The sequence below is a fragment of the Heterocephalus glaber genome, unplaced genomic scaffold (genome assembly GCF_053883595.1).
Source record: "Heterocephalus glaber isolate CG9 unplaced genomic scaffold, H.glaber_assembly_v1.0 deba00001795, whole genome shotgun sequence".
Lineage (NCBI taxonomy): Eukaryota > Metazoa > Chordata > Mammalia > Rodentia > Bathyergidae > Heterocephalus > Heterocephalus glaber.
Window position 1 is genome coordinate 1,489,434 of NW_028258476.1, and position 18,728 is coordinate 1,508,161.

General features: G+C 51.4%; 2 protein-coding genes across 7 annotated transcripts; both read right to left on the reverse strand.

Moving 5' to 3' along the window:
• Positions 1 to 291: 291 nt before the first annotated feature.
• Positions 292 to 5,277, reverse strand: Scamp3 (secretory carrier membrane protein 3). 3 transcript variants are annotated; one of them, XM_004871276.4, is made up of 9 exons: positions 4,941 to 5,277; positions 4,526 to 4,603; positions 3,801 to 3,929; positions 3,594 to 3,714; positions 2,899 to 3,027; positions 1,697 to 1,856; positions 1,495 to 1,596; positions 934 to 1,051; positions 292 to 712 (listed from the first exon to the last, which is right to left on the reverse strand). In XM_004871276.4, exons 1-9 carry the CDS (start codon positions 5,004 to 5,006, stop codon positions 566 to 568), a joined length of 1,050 nt encoding a protein of 349 aa, XP_004871333.1. In that variant the 5' UTR covers positions 5,007 to 5,277; the 3' UTR covers positions 292 to 565. The 3 variants fall into 3 exon arrangements, with proteins under 3 accessions (XP_004871333.1, XP_004871332.1, XP_087059653.1); XM_004871275.4 differs by having other exon boundaries at positions 3,801 to 3,932; positions 4,941 to 5,267; XM_087203527.1 differs by lacking the exon at positions 934 to 1,051 and having other exon boundaries at positions 3,801 to 3,932; positions 4,941 to 5,229.
• A 424-nt stretch (positions 5,278 to 5,701) lies between these two features.
• On the reverse strand, positions 5,702 to 16,652 carry Clk2 (CDC like kinase 2). 4 transcript variants are annotated; one of them, XM_021249252.2, is made up of 13 exons: positions 16,366 to 16,652; positions 13,979 to 14,148; positions 12,596 to 12,821; positions 11,824 to 11,908; positions 11,408 to 11,474; positions 11,108 to 11,224; positions 10,112 to 10,278; positions 9,133 to 9,227; positions 7,597 to 7,726; positions 7,418 to 7,500; positions 7,183 to 7,262; positions 6,929 to 7,019; positions 5,702 to 6,223 (listed from the first exon to the last, which is right to left on the reverse strand). In XM_021249252.2, exons 2-13 carry the CDS (start codon positions 14,146 to 14,148, stop codon positions 6,038 to 6,040), a joined length of 1,497 nt encoding a protein of 498 aa, XP_021104911.1. In that variant the 5' UTR covers positions 16,366 to 16,652; the 3' UTR covers positions 5,702 to 6,037.
• Between the last annotated feature and the right edge of the window lie 2,076 nt (positions 16,653 to 18,728).

An 18,728-nucleotide genomic window follows, 5' to 3' on the forward strand; every position in this document is an offset into this window, starting at 1 on the left:
CCGAGCTCTGCCCTGATTCCCACAGCGCTGTCTCCACTCAGGCAGGCTGCGGACTGTTTCCACTTCAGTCTCCACATTCCGCTTTCTCTTAAAGCTTAATCATAGGGTCACAAATTTGAGCCCAGCATGGGCGACTTGGTGACTTAGTAAGACCTTGTCTCAATGTCTCAAGACCAAAAAAAAAAAAAAAAAAAGGCTGGCGTTGCGGCTCAGTGGGAAGGCCTTGGGTTCAACCCCAGCACTGCAAAAGAAAACCAAGGCCTAATTTCCAATGCAAACTCAGGCAACGGGTGACTTCCAGTTCCACTTTATTTTTATTTAAATAACTGAAGCGACAGCCTTGGCACGGCAGAGGGGAGCTAGGTTGGCGCGTGAGCAGGGGCAGCGGCGTGGTCTGGTGAGGGGGGGCGAGCAGCGCCAGGCTCACAGTGGCCTCCCGTCGGGCTCAGCGTCATGGCCGTGGAACTGGGGGCACTGTCAAGTAGTGATGTCTCCCCAGTACGAGACCTGGGGATGGGGGTGTCAGCTCCCTCCAGTGGCAGGGCCAGGGCATCCCAGGCAGGGATCACGGCCCCCGGAAGGCATTTTCGGCAGCCCCAGCGGCTGCGTTGGCAGCTGCGGTTCGCACGGCTGGGTTGGAGAAGACACCAGCAGCAAATTCTTGCTGCGCCTTCTGAAAGCTGGCACCTGTGCGGCGGTATAAGGAGTGGATCTGCAAGGAGAGGGCAGATGCTACAGCAGAGTGCAGCCACTGCTGCCCCACCCACGAGTCCCAGGCCGCGCAGCCCGCCGACTGCTGGGCCTGGCACTCTGGAAGCACACACGCTCACAGAGCCCAGAGGTCCATTAGTGAGAGTCCTCCTGAATGCTCACTGCGGCCCCTTGGGACCCATGATCTCACCCTCCTGCTCAACCTCCCACACAGCCCCTCACCCGCTTTAGCATCACAATTCCCAGCACAGCGATGCCAGTGAAGAGCAGGGCAAGCAGCAGCATGAGCACAGCTACCGCAGTGTTGACCTTGAGCATCACCATCGCAGAGATCCAGCCGCTGTGGGGAGGCACATGCTGGTGAGAAGGGGCAGCCTGGGGTCACAGAAACGCCTGTCCCCACCCGCTTCAGCGGTCACTCCCTGCCAGTCTGGCAGCATTCCACAAACCACCATCCCCACTCCATCCACTCTTCAGAGTTTAATTCCAGTCTGAACCATTAGCTCCCAGCTCTCCAGGTTCTGGAGATCTTCTCTTCATTGTCATCACACATGCCTCCTCCAGGAAGCCTCCTCCTCAGAGGACCACATGCCTCCTTTCCCTCCATCTCTGCCTGCCCAGTGTGGGCTGGACTCTCATATCCTAGGATGGCCTCTCTTCGTAAACTACATGTCCCAAGGAACAAAACACACCTCTTTATTTTGAACAACCTCTACCCCAGTACCCAGTGCTGGCTTGGTTTAGAGGAGTAGCAGGGATGGGTGAGCTGGCAGCCACACAGACCTGAACCCCCAACCTGGGATGCCAATTGCCTGGAGAACAAAGAGCACATTCTGGCTGAAGAAAATGAAGAAAAAAACGAAGAAATTGAATGAACTGTCACTCCTGTAAAGAGAGAAAAGTGGGAAGGTAGGAGAAGAATTAGGGCCAGAGGAGCAGGTGTGGAGCTGACCTCAGGCCCGCCACCACCACCTCCTCCACTTACCGGAAAGCCTTATACATGGGGCGGTACCAACACACGAAGGAGCAGGGAGTGAAAAGGAGGACCCAGAGCAGAGAAAGGCCAAAGCCCGAGCCACTGTCGGTATCCACACAGAAGCGGGCCAGGCAGGCGAGGAAGTTCAGGAGAAGAGCCACAGTGCTGCCTGTGGGGATCAGGGACAGTGTGACTGGACCTCCTGGACTGCAGTGAAGGCTCCTTCACCACCACCCCCAACCCCCCCCCCCCAACCCTGCACAGTCCTCCACAAACGGGTCCTTACAAAGAAAGGAAGGCAGCTCCTGCCTTCCTGGAATCCGCTCAAGAAGTAACAAACAACATGCAAATCTCATTTCCACTGATCCCATTGCAAAGACCTTTATTTATTTTGTTTGCTTGTGGAGCTAGAGATCGATTCCTAGATTTTTTTTATTTTTGAGACCATGTCTCATTAAATTGCTCAAACTGACCCAGAATTTGTAATCTTCCTGCTTCAGCCTCCTGAGAAGCTGATATTATAGATGTGCACCACTACACCTGGCTTCTTGCCCAGACTTTTAAAGAACTCAGAGTACAACCAGACAGCCTGGTTGTACTTCCAACCACTGGAGAGACTGAGGCAGGAAGATGACAAGCACAAGGCCAGGTTGGGCAACTCAGCAAAACTTTGTCTCAATGTAAGAAAAGGTGCCGCGCGTGGTGGTGCACACCTGTAATTCCAGAACTCAGAAGGCTGAGGTAGGAGGATTGCCATGGGTTTGAGGCCAGCCTGGGCTAGTGAGTTCAGGTCCAGCCTGGACTTCACAGTGAGATCTTGCCTCAAAAAACTAAAAACTTAAAAAAAAAAAAAAAAAAAAAAAATCTAGGGATATAGCTCCGTGGTACAGCACTTCCCTAGCATGCACAGACCCCTGGGTTCAAACCATAGCACCAACCACCAAAAAAAGAAAGAAAGAATATCAGATGTTTATACATGGGCACAAAAGACAACGAAGAAGAAAGAACATACACCCCCTAGCAGACTCGTTACCAGGTTCAAATAAGTTCTAAGTATAATAAATACAGTAACACAGTATAAGAGTCCTGGAGAAATGACCCTTATTCTCAAATGCTGAGGAAAAATGAAATGTCTGGCTGTCAGTGAATGAACGCCAGGGCACTGAGAGTTCTACCTGTAAATTTCTTCAAAAAGGCTCCTCACTACTCACACATCCAGAGGTAGTACATGGTGGATACTGTCTTCTGAAATTCCTGGGGGATCTCCATGGAGATATCTTGGAAAAAGCAGGGCTGGACTGGGCAAAATGAAGGTAGAGGGGGCCAATTGTTCTGTCGAGCTGTAGGGCACAGAGCACAGGCAGAACCCAGAACTGAGCGGGGACCAGAGGATTCACTTCCCCTCCCTCCATCCTCAAGGCCTCTCAATCCTGGATCTCCAGAGAGAAGGACAGGTGAGAAAGTCGTAGTAGCCAATGTTTATTATTACAGCATTTGCAACATCTAAACATTGTGCCAAGTATTTCTCATACATAATTTTAACCCTCACAATAACTGTGTCAAACAGATACAAATGTCTTTCTCATTTTAAACGTAAGAAAATTGAGGCACTTAAGATTAAGTACCCAAGAGCCAGGAATTTAGCTCAGTAGTACCACACCTGCCTCACAAGCACAAGGTCCTGAGTTCCATCCCCCGTACCAAAGGAAAAAAAGAGAGAGATTAAGTACCCAGGAGGCTGGGGGTATGGCTCAGTGGTGGGCCATTGCCTGACTCATGTGACGCCCTGGGTTCAATGCCCAGCACCAGAGACAGAAATATTAAGTTAGCTCATGATCTTAAGACCCTTCATTCGATCCTTCTAAAGCACCAGATGCTCTTGCTCATCCTACTGAGCCCCACTTACTGGCCGTGCCCCCCAGGGCAACATGCTGCAGCTCTCGCTCCCTTCGGTCCAACTCCTCTGCCTTCCGGTTGAGTTCCTCCTGCTTCTTCAGCAGCTCAGCTGTGGCTGCAGCAGCTGTTGCCTATGCAGCACAGGGAAGGGGAGGTGAAGGCCCAGGCCCCAGGCCTCACCCCTCTCCCTGTCGCCACCTGCACATCCATGCCTTACCTGAGTGCTGTAGGACCCGTAGTTCTTGGGTTCTGTGGGGCTGAGCTTCCGTGAGGACTGTAGGGGGGGTGCTGAGGGTGGAGGCAAGGACGCAGGGGCGGGAGCAGGAGGCTCATAAGCTGGTGCCGGCTGCTGGGGAAAAGGCCTTAGAGATCATCTAGTCTCTTGTTACAGAAATCCAGATCCCAGTTCAAAACCTTTAGAATCAAAACTCATTAGCTAGGGCAGCAAAGCTTCCCCTACTTGTTAGGAAGCTAATGCTTGTGGTCAGTGTACGTTGAACTCTTTCGTGACCTGCAACATCCATGCACACCTGTCACACTAAGTCCTTTACCAAGCACTCAAAGTACGCACTGATCTATACATCCACTCCCTTAACTTCTCAAACTCACTATTTTCTATCCAGCCGAACAGTCTAGTCCCCCTCATCCCTGCCTCCTAACTGCACAACTAACCACATTTTTCTCAACCCTGCCCAGCCCCAGCCTTAGACGTTCTTCAAGAGTGTTTCCAGGTAGCAGCTTGGTTCAGGGCCTACCAGACTCCAGATCCTTCCAAAACTGCCTTTTACAGCTCAAAGGATCAGGAACCCTAAGGCCAACTGGTGTCTCTCAGGGGGCTAAGACCAAGGGCTTCTTCCATCCTCTGCATGCAGCCAAGTCCCCCATCCCCAGACCGACGGGCCATACTCTGCCCTTCCTTTCCTGTGTTCTCCAGTAGCTCACCTCCCGGGTCTCAAAAGGGTTGTAGACATCAAGAGTGGCATACTGCGGGTTGGGCCGGTGCTGGATCACAGCTGGGTCCTAAGGCAGAGAGATCTGGGCTCAGATGGCGCTCGGTGACTTCAGGGGGCCTCCTCAGGCCCTCTCCTAAACTGCCTTGGGCTCCAAGCACTGCGCCTTCGGAGCTACGATGTTGTCCCAACAACATCTGCTTCAAGCTCGTCAGCCTACAGTTAGCGCCAGTTCCTTACAGGCAGGGCCCGTCCTCCCCCAGAACTCACTGGTCTGGAGCCCCCGTCACCCCCACGTGGCCGCACCTCCCCGGATCAAATGTCACGAGTGGGAACACAAGTTGCCCCGGTCCTACAGAACCGGGAAGAATCAACTCGACTGGGCAAAGGAGGCCGGCGCAAGTCACCTGAAAGGGGTTGTCCAACTCGCTGGACTCGGAGAACGGGTTTCCGCCGTCTCTGTTCTGGGCCATGTTCGTAATCGCGGTCTCCGCCGCCCCCTGCCCTCCACGCCCCTGCCGCGGCAGTGGCGGCAGAGGTGGACCTCAGCTCCCTCCGCTCCTGTCGGTCCGCCCAGCTCCTCTAGGCACGGATTGGCTGAACCGACCGGAAGGGTTTTAAAGATCCCCGTAGCAGCAGCAGGCACAGCCCGCGTCGTGACCAAGAGAAAAGACGGAAGCTCCTCACGTGACACCTTTAACTCAGCGCCCGAAACAAGACCGTCCCCCACGTGACTTCCAACAACGAACTACAATTCCCAGGAGGCCTCGCACCACGGCTCGGCCACCGTCTCCCGAAAGGTACGCTGGGAGCCTCTTGCTCCTGCTTAGTCGCAGCGGACTCCAAAGTTCAGCACGTTTTGAGTTTCTGATCCTGCACACAGCGGGGGGGCACACACGACCTAATGGCTAGTCAGGCGCCGCCCAACCCGCGTTACTCCATATCGGCGAACTGCCACTTTATAACCTGTCCCCATTTTAATCCGCAACAAATGCTCTCCCACCTTCGCTGCCCTCCGCTCACAATGCAGATACTCTGGGGGCTTGACTACAGCCAAAATTTTGGACGGTAAGATGGACTCTTCATACCCAAACTCGGGGAGGCTGCCAATCCTCTCACTCCTCCCACTCCAGTATCCCCAAACCTACAACTCCGTGGGAGGGGGAGGTCAGATGAAGCACGTCATTTATTTCACAAAGACTGTACAAAATTCCTTATAAAACATGGGGTAGATGCCGCCTGGTTACCTCACTCCGCCCCTATCCAACTCCACGTGGGGGATAGGCAAGGGCCGGAAGTGTGGATGAACAGCGTTATGTACAAGGCAGGGGCTGAAGTGATAGGTACAAGTTCTGTCATATTTACACTATTTCACATATTCACAGGTGTATAGAGAGCCAGAGGACATAAGCTCGGGCTCTGTTCTCTTGTATAAAAAAGCACCAGTGTCCTGAACTGGACACCCACTGCTGAAAGAGCTGCAGAGGGGTCCAGGGCCTGATCGTCACCGACTGATATCCCGACTGGAGTCCCACAGCTTGGTGCTGGGTGGCTCAGCCCGAAGGCGAGCGAAGAAAGGATGCTGAAGGGCTTCACCCAAGGTCAGCCGTTTAGCAGGTTCATATTCTAGCATGCTTTCAATCAGATCGAAGAGCTGGTGGTGTTCCTCTGCCTCTGAGGTCAGATACCGCTGGTGGAGGGCAGGAGAGAGGTGAGGGAGGATGCTTAGAACCCTGCCTTCTCTTCAAGGCTCTACTTGTAACCATTCTGATTGCTAGTTTACCACAACCAAACCACGACCAATGTTTTTCTTCTTCTGGTACTGAGGACTGAATCCAAGGTCTTCAGCCCTGAGCTACATCCTCGGCCCTTTCTGAGACAGGCTCTCATGAAGGAACCAAATCACCCAGGCTGGGCTCTGACTTACAGTCCTCCAGCCTCAGCCTCCCAGAATAGAGATTACAAGTCTGCGCGACCATACCTAGCCCAACATTTCTGATAATATAGCTCAGCCCACCTTCCAACTAGCACAATTACTCTTTCATACCCTTCAAAAGGTTTTTCTATTTGTTTATCCTTCTTAATGTCATGAATCTTCCACAGCTCCTCAGTAAAATGCAAGTTCTTTAAATGGCAATTTATTCTTTTCTGTCTAACCTAAAGAAGCCAGGACATATCTCTGCTCTCTCTGGTTGTCAAGGTTAGGCTGTTTAACCTCCTTGGCTTCACAAACCACTCCCTTGAATCTGGCTTTTACTAACCAAAGATGTCTTTCTTCTGTTTTCCTCCCCTCCGTTCCTAGCCCCCTGCTTGTGGAGCCCCTTCCAGGGGCAAAGCACCGTAAGCAGGAAGTGACCTCTGAGTGTTGGGAACTATTTGTCCCCGCCTGGCTCACCCGAAGTGGTTTGCAGTTCTCACGAACGTAACGCCCAGCTGACGTGTTCTCATCCCAATCCAGGCGACCCCGGTAAAAATATTTCTGCTTTCTAGAGAAGGGGAGGTTGAGGAATCAGAAAGTTAAAAGACTCTTCCCTTATTTCCCCACATGAGAGACTAACTGGGGGAGATGTCAAAGAAAACAGATGATGTGAAACACCAGTTCTTCAGAGACAAAGAAAAAGGGTTAGGTCCCTCCCACTCAAGGTTTACCTTGTCTTCCGAATCATCCGAGAAGGGATGGGACCCAGGATCCTTTCCATCATGGCTAGATGCTCTCTGTTGTCATGAGTCTGGGAAACAGAGACCAATCTGAGCACGGAAATGAGAAGGGATGTGGAGGATCAACTGCCAGATGGGCACGCAGGGTAATGAGCAGGCAGGTCCCCAGCAGACCCAAGGAAAGCAGGCAGAAGAAGCCAGATGGCCAAGACCCCTGCCCACTTACCTGGAAGAGAGTGAAGCCAACATAGTACTCAAAGATGATGCACCCTATACTCCACACGTCACAAGGCTGCGACCAGCCCAACTCTGGGGGCGGAGTAGAAAGGAACAGGTCCTGAGGGCTTAGAAGGCCTGATGCTCACCACATTGCTTCACATGCTCAGACAGCCTGCCCTTTCTTACCAAGGATGACTTCCGGTGCTCGGTAGTGGCGAGTGGAAACAATGGTGCTATGATGCTCATGGTCAAAGGTAGCACTGCCAAAATCTACCACCCGCACAGCTGTGCTCTTCACACTGCGCTCATCTCGCTTCTAGGAGCAAAGCAGGAAGTGATGAATCTCAGCACTACAGACCAAGATTCTACCACTATTCTCCACAGCGCTTCAGAGCCTTAAAAAAGCATCTGACCTAGGTGTGGTGCTACATACCTGTAATCCCAACCTGGGCAACTTATAATGAGACCCTGTCTCAAAACATAACATTAAAAAAAGGGTGGAGATTTAGCTCAGTTTAGAGGCCCTGGGTTCAATCCCCAGTACCACATTAAAAAATAAAATAAGGTCTGGGGATTTCGCTCAGTGGTTCTGCCACCTGTCTTGCAAGCATAAGGACCCAAGTTCAATTCCCAGTACCCTGCCCCCCCTGCCCCAAATAAATAAAATAAAAGCAAAGCCACTCTGGCTTGGTCCCTCTCACACACTCTGGAAAATCCCTGGCTTACAACAGTATTTTTTTTTTTTGGTATCAGGGATTGAAATCAGGACCTTGGGCTTGCGAGGCAGGCAGCAGAACCACTGAGCTAAATCCCTGGCCTACAATAGTATTTTTCTTTTTCTTTTTTTTTGGTACTGGGAATCAAACTCAGGACCTTGCGCTTTCAAGGAAGGTGCCGGAACCACTGAGCTAAATCCCCGGTCTATAACAGTATTTTTAACAGTGGGCATGGAAGAGAACCATGATTATGGAACAGTGTGCAAACCTATAAACATAGGAAGACTATACCTAAGTGATTGGTATACTATTTATCTGAAAATATGTAACATGTAGTAAAGGATAAGAGCTACAGCTGGAAAGCATTTTTAGCTCTGAGATCTCCATTATCTCCAGAAAGTCTTGGGAGTTAGGCTTTCCTACCTCATAGAAATACATGTCTTAGGGCCGGGATTTAGCTCAGTGGTTCCACCACCTGCCTTGCAAGCACAAGGTCTGAGTTTGATCCTCAGTACCAAAAACAAACAAACAAACAAGAAATACATCTCTTAGCCAGGCGTGGGGGTACATGCCTGTAATCCCAGCACTAGGGAGGCTGAGACAGGAGGATCGATTTTGATTTCAAGGCCAGCCTGGGCTACATAGTGAATTCAAGGCTAGCCTGAGCTACATAGCAAGACTCTGTCTCAAAAAAAAAGAGAGGGCTGGGCCGGGGATTTAGCTCAGTGGTTTTGCTGCCTGTTGTGCAAGCACAAGGACCCGAGTTCAATCCAGTTCAATCCCCGGTACCAAAAAAAAAAAAAAAGAGAGGGCCTTTTTCACTCCATTGGAAATCCTTTTTCAAGTCCTCTTCCAATTTAAATCTTTTTAAGTTTTCCCCTTCCAGCCTATTCTAGTACTCTGGTGGTACCCAGACAGAAAAAAATGCTGAAGCGGCATAATGGAGAACAGAAAGAGAAAAAGCAAATGGCCCAGCATGGCCAAGGGGCAAATCTGTCCATCTTACCTTCTCCAGGTTGTAGGTGAGCTCATAGTCTGAATTCACAAACAGAATATTTTCAGGCTTGAGGTCCGTATGTGTCAACTTGTTATCATGAAGGACTGCAGGGGAGAAGCCCAGGTCAGGCTTGGTCCAGGTGGCCAGAGCTCACTGGCATAGCTCACCCCCAGCTAAGCACCCAGTGTAAGCTGGTGAGCATTAGGTTCTGAATCACTAGGGCTGCTTTCTGCTCTACAGCTAAATGAAATGCCTGGTCTAAGTCCTGTCCTTAACTAATGTAAGATACGTATGTATCTCAACTGATACAAAAAAGTGCCACATGCGGTACCTTACACTGTCTCTGACGTGTGTATCTGACATTCTGCAGACTCAGTTCTGTCAAACTGAGCTGATAGGGCCGGGGATTTAGCTCAGTGGTGCTGTGCCTGCCTCGCAAGTGCAAGGTCCTGAGTTGGATCCCTGGTACCGCCAAAAAAAGAAAACCAACTGAGCTGGGAAGCCTCAGAGGAACTGTGAACTTGTGTGATTTCACCCCTGGCCCCGTAGCTGCACTGCCCCGTGCTACCATCTGCTTTGAACAGAGCATCTCATCTCAGACACATGTAGCCTTAGCCAATGGAGTATTTTCCTGTCTCACTGTGTTTGCTGTCTAACACTTTCCCAACGTAAGGAAGAGGAGGGGAAAAGTCTAGTCCTTTGATTTCAAAGGCTGTCTCCCAGTTCCCTCTAGGCTGAGCGTGGAGTAAGAGCAGTCAGTGATTGTGAAGGCCTCCATTAAGGAGCCGAGCCAAATGATGAGATCTTGAGCATTCAGGGTGGTATGGCCACAGACTAGAGAAATAAAGTCAAAGTCAAAAGAGGAGCTGCGAAGATGAGTTATCCTGAGTTGATCATTTAGGGGCCTGACCAATCCACAACTTGGGACAGAAGAGGTCCGATGGAGGGAGGGGCTGCCCCAGAGTTCACCTCGGCCCACACCACTCACACTTGACGGCCTGGCACAGCTGGAAGGCCATGTGGCGCACTTGGTGGATGGGGTAGGGCAGGTAGTTGTTGTCTTTGAGGAAATCGAAGGTGCTAAGGCCCAGAAGCTCAAAGGAGATACACATGTGGCCATGGTAGTCAAACCAGTCAAACATCTGGACACAGAGGCTGGGAAGAGATGGAGGGAAGGGAACATCTGATGAGCTCCCACCTGCCCACCACCCCTCCAAAAGGAGGGACCGCATAGCTGCTGATTCCACATATTTGTATAAAAACACGCCAGCTAATATCACTAACAAAATGCAGCTCAGCCAGAGAACAGCCTTTCCAGCAGTCCCAACAAGAGGCGCCACCAGCCGATCTTCCACACTTTTCCTGCACACTTGCTGAAGCGCTGCTGAATGCCAAGCTCTATATAGATGCTGCATTATCAAATGGTCACTCCTAAACCCAAACCCATCTCCTGAAATTCACTCACCATCAGCCACTGTTTTGCCCATGTTTATTCCTTTCTATGTCTTTAATCCCCTCATTCTACTTTTGCCCTGTGACATATGTGAATACATTAACATATAAATGGAGCATCATCAGCATAATACAGTACTAGGTTAAAAATGCAGTTTTTTTCAGTACTTGGGATTGAACCCAGGACCTCATGCATGTTAGGTTAGAGTTCTACCACTGACCTACATCCCCAGCCCAAGAATACTTCGTTTTGGATAGAGATATAATGCTGAGTCCCAGGGCCAATTCCAGGGTGAACCTCAACAGAAACTGAACTGGGCTGGGGCCAAAATGTCCCAAAAACAACAGGGATGGATTAGAGACTCTCACAGGCCTTCCCTGCCTACCCTCCTGTTTTACTACTCTAAGATGATGAACAAAAGATGAATGGATGCGAAGGTCTAGACTCCCCTGCCTGCCTAAGCCCAGTCCGGAGTGTTCCCTGGGCAGGGTGGAGGCTGTCAGCTTCCCCAGTACTCCTCTGCTTGCTTACTTTTTGTTGTCAGGGTCCTTCTCGTTGATTTTCTCTAGCACGTTAATTTCAAGTCGAGCTGCTTCCTTGTACTTTTCCACATTCTTAATGATCTTCAGGGCAACTCGAGCCCCACCCCTGGAGGTTCACAAAGGTGCACAGAAGGCTTTTTTGCTGGGTTCTCAAGCACATTCCAGACTGAATGAGGCTGTGTGGTCTAAGAAATCCTGCCTTTGGCTAATTAGCAGAACAGTCCCAGATACCTCCCTCTTATCTCTCTAAGCCTAGCAGGTACGGAATTGGAAGGGGGCTGCGGGTTACCTTCGATGGTCAACACACTGTACAACACGGCCGAAGGTCCCCTCTCCTAAGGTGCTAACAATTTCATCTGCAATGAAAGACAGGAGGGTGGGGGAGAGGGAGGGAGAGAAGAGGGGGAATGAGCTGAATTGGAAGAAAAATGTGCATCACATATGGGGTTAGGAGATGAAGGAAGGGGAACAGATATAGATGGTCACAGGGGAAGAAACCCCTGCGTGATTCCCACCACCTTTAACCCAGGGGCCATGAGAGCTGGGAGTGGCCAACAAAGGTCAATTCTCAACAGCAACTCAAACCACCCAGATGAGCAACACCACTGAGAAAAGGCAAAGAGGCTGTGACTTGGGTCGGCTCGGGACGTTAGGATGGCTATGGGACCATTACAGGCTATAGGATTGTTACGATTTGGCTTGTACATCGCTCTTGTAGCCAGTCCCCGACGTGGTAGATGAGGTGGCCCTCAGCGTCGTCCTCTACACTCTTGGCTCTCCGGCTGCTGTGCTGCTGTCGGGGGGCGGGGGGGATCGGAGCAAGCCAGGTGTCGGAGCGGGGGCCGGAGGGAGGCGGGGTGGGTGGTGGAGGGGTCACCGGTCACAGGCGCCCAGCCAGGGGGACAGACGATGATGGGGGACAGTGGAAGGGAACACGTCAGATGCAGTAAGGCGGACTGGTGTGAGAAGAGAGAGCGGCGCATAATCCCAAGTCCCCAAACCCAAAATGGGAACAGGGAGAGGAATGGGCAGAGCAGAGAAGTGATGTCGTTGCCAGTGTCACCCACAACCCCATGCTCTTCACAGTGCCCTCTGGATGGGCACAAGTCTCCCCTTGCCCCCACCCAAGCTCGCCTGTGAGGGGGGCGCCGCACAGAGCCCAGGGCTTGGAAGAAAAACACAGTTTACAAGCAAGGTCCCCACCAGCAAGTGGAAGCCTCTGGGGCAGAGAAGCTGCTCCCAACACAATATGCCCAGCATGCCGGGGAGGGCGCCGGGGTCAGAGTCTCCACGCCTCCGTCTCCAAAGCAGGTTCCCCGGCCTTCAAGAGCTGGAGCGCTTCCACAAGCGTGGGCAGACTCAGTGCCCACATCCGTGTTCATGCCCCAAGGCTCGGGTTAGAGCAAGGCTATGTCTCACTTACCAGGGTCCCGGGGCTGGAAAAGTGGGGAGAAGAAGGGCCTGAGCTGGTACTCACCGAAGATGAGCGGCTGAATGTCCGGCTGCGCCTCCTCCGCCGTCTGTGCTTCCTCCGACTACTGCGCTGGCTGCGGCAGCTACTGTTTTCCCGGTGATACTCGTAGGAGTGTCGATAGCCTGTGTCATAGTAGGCCTCTCCCCGATCCCGGCTGTAGTCATTGCGCCTGTAGCTGCCACAGTATCTCCGGTCATACACCCTCCGGTCGGATGAACGGTCATCGTAGCTGCTGTTGAACAACAAACCCACTGGGTACATCCATTCAGGCCACGTCCCGTCACACCACGCAACAAAGACTTGCCTCAGTCTGGGCATGGCAAGGCTAGCAAACTGCCCTCAAGATACTCCTCACTCTGAGAGGACCAGGGACCAGGGAGTAGGCGAGGGACACAGAGAAGGATTCCCACACCTTTGTATTGCCCAAACCTGCAAAAAGGCAACCTGCAGAACCACTCCTTCTGGGGCCACTGCCTCCTCTCCAGTGATATAACCGACCAAACAGCCAGTTCATCCTCTAGCAGTCTTGACTGAAATCTAGCCTTGCTTAGTCCAAACCATTCCTTCCACTCACCATGCCACTAAATTATGAAAGCCGTGTAGACCAAGCCAGGTGTGTCATTACACACCTGTGATCCCAGCACTCAGGAGCCTCAGGCAGGAGGATTGTGAGTTTGAGGCCAACCTGGTCTACAAAGCAAGACCCTGTCTCAAAAAATACACCTTTTTCAAGAGGGAAGGGGACCGAGAGATGGAGGGAAGGGGAAGGAAAAACGATTAAGGTGTGTTAAATGCACATGTACAACTCTCCAGGATAAACGGAATCATTATGTACTGCAGACAGACTAATGAAAACTTATTTATTTATTTATTTTGGGTACCGGGGATAGAACTCGGGTCCTTGTGCTTTCCAGGCAGGCGGCAAAACCATTGAGCTGAATCTCCGGCCCCAATTTATAAATTTTTAAAAAAGACATCCCTCGGGACCAGGGATTTAGCTCAGTGGTTCCACTCCCTGCCTGGAAAGCGCAAGGACCCAAGTTTGATCCCTGGTACCAAAAAAAGTCATCCCTCAATTCACAGCCAGGTCGACTCCAAACAAACCCCCTGGGTACATCTTGGCCCCTCATTAAGCACACACCTCCTCTACAGTAAAGATGGCTCACTTCGGTATCCTCCTCCTACCCCCAGTGATGAGAACTGAGCTCAGAACCTCAGGCATGCGAAGCAAAGCCCTATACTGAACTACACCCCTGGCCTCGTCATTCACCGCAGGGCACCTCGAGCCGCAGACCAGTACAACGCCCTTAGTGTGGACCCAATAAGTATTTGTTGGAAAAATGCAAGAGTAACATCCAGAGTCAATTTCTCTTCCTGAGGCCTCACCTCCGGGAACGAACATGGTAGCTGTCTTCTCGGCGGCGCCGCCGTGTTCGATCACTGCTACTAGACCAGGAGCGACTTCTTCGCCGCTTATGCTTTCGGCTCCGATAATGTTCATGGTAACTCCCTCGGCTGCCTCGCTCTGAGGAATGGTACCTTCGGGGATGAGGCATCTGGGAGGAAAGGAAAAGAGCAAACAGTAGGAAAGTACTGAGTTTTGAGAAGTCTCCTTAAAGCACTGGTTGCTCAAATACTAAGCTGCTTTCTGCTCTTTTTAAATTTTTGTGAGCCGGGATGGTGGCACCAGCCTGTAATCCCAGCACTCAAGAGGCTGAGGTAGGAGGACTGCTGCAAGTTTCAGGGCAGCTGGGCAGCCTGAGCTACATAGTGAGACCCTGTCTCAAAAAAATAAGTAAATAAATAAATACATACATAAATAAACAAATAAATAAAATTTTGTGTTTTGAGACAGGGTCTTGCTAAGTACTTTAGGTTGGTCTTTTTGGGGGGAGGGGAGACAGGGTCTCACTAAGTAGTCCATGCTGGCCTTAAACTCATTATGTAGCCCAGGCTGGCCTTGAACACAAGGCAATCCTCCTGTCTCAGCCTCTCTAGTGCTGGGAATATATGCATGTGCCACCATGCCCAGCTATTTAGGCTGGCCTTGAACTGGAGATCCTACTGCTGGCCTTGAGGCAGGGGATCCTCCTGCCTCAGCACGCACCACCATGCCCAGCTATCTGTTCTTTTCTCTTTTTAACACACACAACTTTCTCAGGCTTCCTTTGTGTTTACAACGTCTCCTTTGGAGAGTATATAGTAACCTATTAATTTTGGTTGGAAACTTTAGAAAGAATTATTCCCTTCAGCTCCTCTACCTGATTTTCTTCAAACGTAGCTCCATAAACACCTTCAGGTCAGAGCCATAGCTCATCCACAGGTAAGCGTGCATGGCTGAGGGAGACTGCCACACTGTTCATCCCAATTGCACTCTAATCAATGCACTCTGATTTTCCCAAAGTCAACAGAATAAAGCTTCCGTTTACACAAACCGCACCTAAGCTCCTCAACTAGACCTCCTGTGACAAGGGTAGGACTGTAGTTTCCCAGGATTCTCCATACAGCAGGTGAATACCAAACACTAGAAAGTCTTAGGGATCTACATGTAGCCCCTTGGTATCTCTCATATCTTTGGCCAAATCTCCCATGAGGTTTTTTGTTTTATTTGGTTTTGGTTTTGGTAACCCTGAGGAATCAAACCTAGGGCCTCGTGCATGCTTGGCAACTGGTCTATGACTTTGCTACATTCTAAGCTCTTGTGAGTTTTTGTTTTGTTTTGAGACAAGCCTCGCCATGTAATTCGGACCATCCTTGGACTATGTAGCCCAGGCTGGCCTAGAATTCGTGGTGATTTTCCTGCCTCAGCCTCTGCAGTGCTGGGATTACAGGCATGCACCACCACACATGGCTCATGAGAAGTGTTAATACAGTCAGCCAAAACTATACTTTTCTACCTGGCCCGTTCTGTCTTATGCTTAGGAAGTAGAGAAAAACTGATTTTTACTTAATACAGCACTACTTGGCCAAACACCAAGGCCTTTCATTAAAGAGAATTGGAATGATGCAGTTCACAAACGCCTTTTTTCCTTCAAGGAATAAAGAACTGTATCAGAGAGATATCATTGTCACAATTCAGGAAGAGATGAGAAGGGCAAGATGAAAAGCCCTGGGACGGAAATCCTGCCAAGCAGTGTGGAGCACCAGCAGTTCCCAGCCTTAGGGACTCCAACATCTGGCTGCCATTCCAGGCTACCCAACTGAGGAAGGTGATATTTGATGCATTCTTGGCCTAACAGTGCTGGCAGGAAATCAAGAAGATGGAAGCGCAAGACTCTCTCAGGTAATGCAACCTTGATTAGCACAGCCACATAAATGCCGTCACCCCATCCATACTGCCATCGAAGTCCCTCACAGGCCTTTCCCCACAAAGCACCCCAAACCCACCTGTCTACATTTCGGAACGTTTTCTTCCCCTTTCTTACTCAGGAAATTCAGAACTAACTCCTGGAGTCAGCCTCTCCCGCTGTGCTCCAAGTGACACTTCTCTGGCCTGTCCTGGACCCCCGGTCCCACTCTGCTGAGATTCTGCTCCTCTGCACTCCGGAAGCACTCCTATGCCTACCCCAGCGCCCCCCTACTGTTCTCTCCCCGTTTCCTGGGTACCTCCGCGGCAGGCCGACCTCCACTTCCTCACCTCCCCACTCGTCCTCCCCTTCAACCGCGCCCGGCCCTTGCCCCGATCCCGTCCCGTCCCCGCCCGTCCGCGGTCGCCATCTTCCCGCACGACCCCCGGCTCCCCGGGCCCCGCGCTCCCCGGCCAGCGCGCTCACCGTTCTGGCAGCGAGGCCCGTGCGCTTGTCCCACAGGAAGTCCGTGATGGCGGCGGCACTGCGGCCGGAGTCCCGGCACCCCCGCGGCGACGAAGTGCGGCTCCACACCCCCAACCCGGGACCCTGGGCCCTCCCGCCCCGTTCCCGGGCTCCGCTCCAGTCCCGCCCGCCCCGGCTCCGTCCCCGCCCCCGGAATCCGCTGGGCGCCACTCGCACCGCCCCCGCCCGGGGCCCGATTCCAGCTCGGTCTCCGGCTCCGGCCTCTCCGCTCCGCCGCCGCCGCCGTGAGGGAGCACGTACGCACGCACGTACGTCCTGCGTCGCCTCCCAGCTGCCCCCTCGGCCCCGCCCCCAGGGCTGTGCGCGCCACCACGTGCTCGGTAGTTCTTGGGTGCGGGCGCGCCCGGCCCGGCCCGGAGGTGCTCAGCTCGGAAGTTTATGGGGCGGGGAGGGACGGGGAGGGACGGGGCTGGCTCTCGTAGTTTTCCTGCAGACCTCTGTGGCTTGCTCAGCTTTGGAGATTTAAGAGAAAGGAAAAGCTGGGGATTTAGCTCAGTGGTGCCACCGCCTGCCTCGCAAGCACAAGGTCCCGAGTTCGATCCCCGGTAGAAAAAGAAAGGAAAAAAAGTCAGTGTCGTTCGTCAGACGTGACTGGTGGGGCTTGGTGGTGAGGGCTGATTCTCCACCATAGCCTGAAAATATCCATTTCTTAAAACAGTTCACCTATCTAACCCGACCGAGGACAGGCTCCTACCTTTCGTTCTGAATTAAAGTTGGGGGGTGTATGTCTGGGGAAGACAGGAGAACTGAGCACCAAAGGAGGGGAATCACTCGAGAACTGGATCTATGCTTTACGTGACTAGTACTAATTATACGTTTACTGAATCTTTTTATTGGTACCGGGGATTGAACTCGGGTCCTTGCACTTGCGGGGGGGCGGGGGCAGGCAGCGGAACCACTGAGCTAAATCCCCCAGGCCCCAACGTTTACTGAATCTTAAAGAACAGGAAGGAAAACAAGACCTTAAAGCAAATCGGGCAGAGATGTAAAGAAAGAATGGAGCTGTCAGCCTGGCATGGTGGCGCACACCTGTAATCCCTAGCAAGGCTAGTCTGGGCTACATAGTGAGTTCAAGGCCACCCCGGACTATATAGTGAGATCCTGTCTCCAAACAAAGTTAATTAATTTAAAAGGGCTTGGGATGTACCCCTGTTTGAAGGCCCTGGATTCATTCCCCAGTACTTGAGTGACATGTAGGGAGAGAGAGAGAAAGGAAAATTGCAAAGGAAACAAAATAACCTGAAGATAACAAAGGGAAACAAAATAATTTGAAGACAACTATGTTAAAGTCAGGGAATATTAGTAGAGATGGATAGAAGTTACTCAAATGGAGGTTAGATCAGTTAATCAGAAACAGCTTAGAGAAATTCCTGATGTAAGAAAGGTAGGCAACTGAGAGACTTACAGAGCAGTGGAGATTGCACTTTCTCCTCCATGAACACTTTACCGGATCATCCATGCAGTCAACAAGCATTCACTCAGTATTCATTGTGCGTCTTGCACTGTACCAAGCACAAGCTTCCTGTTCTTCAGGGCCTCAGGATGTAATGGAGGAGAGATAGACTTGTAAACAATGGCAGCCTTGTGACAAGAGCTGTTATTAATAATGGTGGGCTGGCTGCTGTAAGAAAGCTCTAGACTTGTGCACACCTGTAACCCTAGCACTGAGGAGGCTGAGGCAGGAGAAATGCTGAGTTCAAGCCCAGCCTGGGTTACATGGGGAGACCCTGTCTCAAAAAATTAGAGAAAGAGGGCCGGGGATTTAGCTCAGTGGTTCTGTCACTTGGCTCGAAAGCCCAAGGACCCGAATTTGATCCCTGGTGCCAAAAAACAATTAGGGAAAGAGGGCTGGGGATTTAGCTCAGTGGTTCTGCCGCCTGCCTCGAAAGCGCAACGTCCTGAGTTCGATCCCCGGTACCCCCCCCCCAAAAAGAGATTAGAGAAAAAAGGAAAGCACTAGTCTGGAACTGTGTTTCTATATTTCTTACAAGAGATGAGATCTGAGACAGTTGTTAGTGAATTGGACAATGTCAAATAGAGAAAATACAGTATTTGTGAAGGCCTGGAAATAAGACAGAATAAGGCACCTTTGATGCAGCTCTGGGTTTCCAAAGTGGGGTTGTCAGCAGAGAGCTTATTGAAACTAGGTCTAAATTTTGCCACTTCTTAGTTTGTCAGGGTAAGGGGCTTAAATATGTAGAGTCTCACTATGTAGTTCAGGCTTGCCTTGAACTCACTATGTAGCCCAGGCTGGCCTCAAACTCACGGCAGTCTTCCTGCCTCAGCCTCCCAAGTGCTGGGAA